Consider the following 3,463-nt stretch of genomic DNA (forward strand, 5'->3'; position numbering starts at 1 on the left):
TTTTATTAAAAAAAAAAAAAAAAAAAAAAAATAAGTACAAAATATTTTTTCTGATTCAGATAATAACTGCACTTTTTTTAAGTAAAAAAATATTTAGTTTTTACGTTTCAGATATCTTACTTCCATATAAAGAAAGTTTTATAGTAAAAATTATTATAAGATTTTATAATCAAGGAATAGATGGACATTTTGAAGAAATTTATTATTTTTTCGTTTCACACGTGCTATTTATATTAGAAACTGAAATATTTTAAAAACTAAAATACTATCAAAACACTTGCTATGTTCTTAATGAAATTTACTATGCTCCTTAGCAAGACAAAACTTTACTGACAGTCTATTCCTGGACGACTAAAATCATACTAAAACCTGAGTCGAAATTTTGATCCTACTTTGGATGTGCTATTTAACACCTGGTTTCATACTTTAAAGCCTATACAACCTCTTGATTCTGTTTAATCTACTAGCTTTGTCGACAGACTCACTTTAAAACCTATAGGTAATATCTTGGACGTTTTCTGTCATTTGAAGGCGTTAAATAGGATTTCAATTTTCATGTGTATTACACATACTTTGATTTTTCACAATATACAGATGTCAGAACGTTCAGGCTCAAAGCAGGACTAAAATTTCTACTTGGGAACTTGCAAAGAATTTATATAAAAACTATAATATTTTCTCCGTGCATTGGTCAAAATTAGTAAGATATAAGGTGAAATAGTAAAATAGGGGTGTTTTTCCACTGAAGCATCTGTGAATATTAATAAAACATATTGATTCAACACTTTTACTGACTCGTTTTAGAGAACGGATAATCAGTTGCACCTCGCGCATAATACCGTATTATTACAGTCGGGAATAAGTCTGCGATATCTTTCCCGGTGGTTAGGCTTGACTAATCACAGTACATAGACGTAATTAATTCATAGCGATGGAGAGTATGTAGTGGAAAACGGATTATCATGAGCAAAAGATCAAGCAGTCTTTATGCTCGTGTCACACTAGCGTGTCACACTAATCTCCTGATGAATCAGAAAGGAGCTACTGACAATCGCGATTCTCGTTTAGTCGTCCGTTTATAACCGTTCTTAATCGTCAGCAGCTCCTCTCCGATTGGTCAAGAGACAATCATAGATGCAAACGCGACGCAGTCGTCAATCGCTAGTGTGATACGAGCTAAACCGAAATCGCGAATCCCGATCGTCAAAAACTCCTTTCTGACTGGTTAAGAGACAATCGTAGACGCACATACGACGCAGATTGCCAATCGCTGGTGTGACACGAGCTTTAGAATGTGTGATAGTGTAGTTGATATGCCATGTCTCGTCTCGTAAAACACGATATGTTACGTCGATATTCATCAACGTCCGCCAAATTCTCAGACGAAACAAAGGCATACACGCGTGCGTGATTTTGCAAAAGCGTGTCATGATTACCGAGCGAGAATGAGAAATGGGATCACGACGTCGACGACGTGGAAAACGACGCGGAAAGAAAAGAATCAATCGTTTCAGCGATTGAAGATTGATCACGCGGTTGCACCGACGTCCGAGATTTAGCGCGGCAATGCAGTTTCTTTGTCGCGTTCGCTTTGTATTGCCGGGACCTTTGCGCCTTTCCATCCTGGATCAATCCTTTCTCCTTCGATACCGTATCTACTTCGGGTGCCACGACAATACGAGCTGGGCGTTCCAACAGTTTACCACGAGATTAATCTAAAATGTTTCCTTTTCCGTCTTCTTTGCCGCGCGCGTGTCGCGCGTCTGGCATTGTGTGTCCTTCATGACGTTTTAATGCCAAGTTTCTGACACGATTGAACACCAATAGATATCAATTTTTAAAAATGAAAGAAATGCAAGTTGTTTGTCGTTTGATCCTTGAATGGAAACAGACTGCGACATGGTCCTGCCTCCTAACAGCTACATGGAGAGAATTTTATGATAAAAGTTACTATAGAATTTTTTAATCGGGGAATAGATCAACATTGTGAAGTGATTGATTATCTTTTCACGTCATACATGTTATTTATAATTTAGGAACTGTATGTAAAATATGCATTGAGAGAAAAAATATCTAAAAAATAAGAGATATTTATTCGATGGATACAAACAGATTTACTTGTATATATGCGTGTATGTATGTGTATATATATATATATATATATATATATATATATATATATATATATAAAATTATGAAAAATAAGGTTTTAAGAAAGTATATATTTTTTCACTTGAAAACAATTTTTTTAAAACTTTATATTTCATGGGAGTAACTGTTTACTCTATTTAAATAAAAGAAATTAGATTTAAGTAAATATGTTATTACACAGTACCTACCGAATAAATATTTTATACTTTTTTTAAATATTTTTTCTCTTAATATAATAAAAGTGAAAAGAGTTTATATGAAAAAAAAAATTGTAGTAATCTATTCGTGTAGTAAAATGTACTCATTATACATTTTACGTTATTTATCGATCACATATTACTTGTTGCATTTTCTGTGATCATTACGACATTAATCTTGCATATCTTTTTCTTTGTCAACAATATGCAGACTCACCGTGATGTCTTCTCGCCCTCGTAACCTTGCAAACTTCGATATTCTTGCAAATGGCGGAAAAGATTCCTCAACTCTGCGAGTTGCTCGTTCCTCTCAGTCATCGACTCTTTCAGAGCCTAAAATACACAAAAGGAAATCGCAGAATTAATAAAATTGCTGAGAAATAAACGCGTGAGTTTCGTTGCAATGTTATTTGATATAATAGTAAGGACCATAAAATTTTTCGATTCTATGTGCGTTTACATTTAAAAACAGCTGCAGCAGATTGGGAGAATTAACAAAGAAAAAAGAAAATAATGGTAGGTACTTTCATTTAAAAAGAGAGAGAGAGAGGAAGAGAGAAAACCGCGCCGTTCAACCTTAACCGTGCCAATCGTGTCCTCCATTGTGTGCACGATATAGAGTGAAACTAAAAGAAGAACTAGAAGAGGAAACCAGAGAGCGAGAGACGGAACGTGGAGGGTCGAGTAGCGCGCGGATGAGCAAAAAAAGAAAAGGAAAAATAGGGGGCAGAGGAAAAAAGGAAAAAAATCGGAGCCACCGCTCCTCGAAAATAAAATCGGTTTTCCGATAACTGGTTATTTGCTCGCACAAGTGGCTCGCTGACTGGGTGAGCACGTCGGAAGCGGTTTTCGCGTGTAATATTATCGAGTTATCGGTAGGATAGGAGAGCATTGATCGCCGGTAGAGACCGGGGGGAGGATGGACGGACGCGAAGAAAGAGCCTGAAAGAGGGTGCTCGGGGGACGATGAGAGAGGATGCGAGGGTGGCGGACAGAAAGAGAGAGAGAGGGGCGAGAGAGATAGGAGATTGGCGGATGGAACAGTACGAGGAGAGAGAGAGAGAGAGAGAGAGAGAGAGAGAGAGAGAGAGAGAGAGAGAGAGAGAGAGAGAGAG

At 36.9% G+C, this 3,463-nt stretch overlaps 1 protein-coding gene across 1 annotated transcript in view; it reads right to left on the reverse strand.

The window, feature by feature from the left end:
- The window catches only part of LOC116841579 (UPF0489 protein C5orf22 homolog), a 473,194-nt gene that overhangs the window by 192,967 nt on the left and 276,764 nt on the right, over window positions 1-3,463 (reverse strand). The window contains exon 4 of the mRNA XM_032809669.1: window positions 2,566-2,681. Within this exon, the coding sequence (XP_032665560.1) occupies window positions 2,566-2,666 (101 nt within the window). The 5' untranslated portion in view covers window positions 2,667-2,681. The remainder of the gene's footprint in view (window positions 1-2,565; window positions 2,682-3,463) is intronic.

The sequence above is a fragment of the Odontomachus brunneus genome, unplaced genomic scaffold (assembly GCF_010583005.1).
Source record: "Odontomachus brunneus isolate Ranch 3 - 2012 unplaced genomic scaffold, Obru_v1 Obru_scaffold_016, whole genome shotgun sequence".
In the NCBI taxonomy this organism is placed as follows: domain Eukaryota; kingdom Metazoa; phylum Arthropoda; class Insecta; order Hymenoptera; family Formicidae; genus Odontomachus; species Odontomachus brunneus.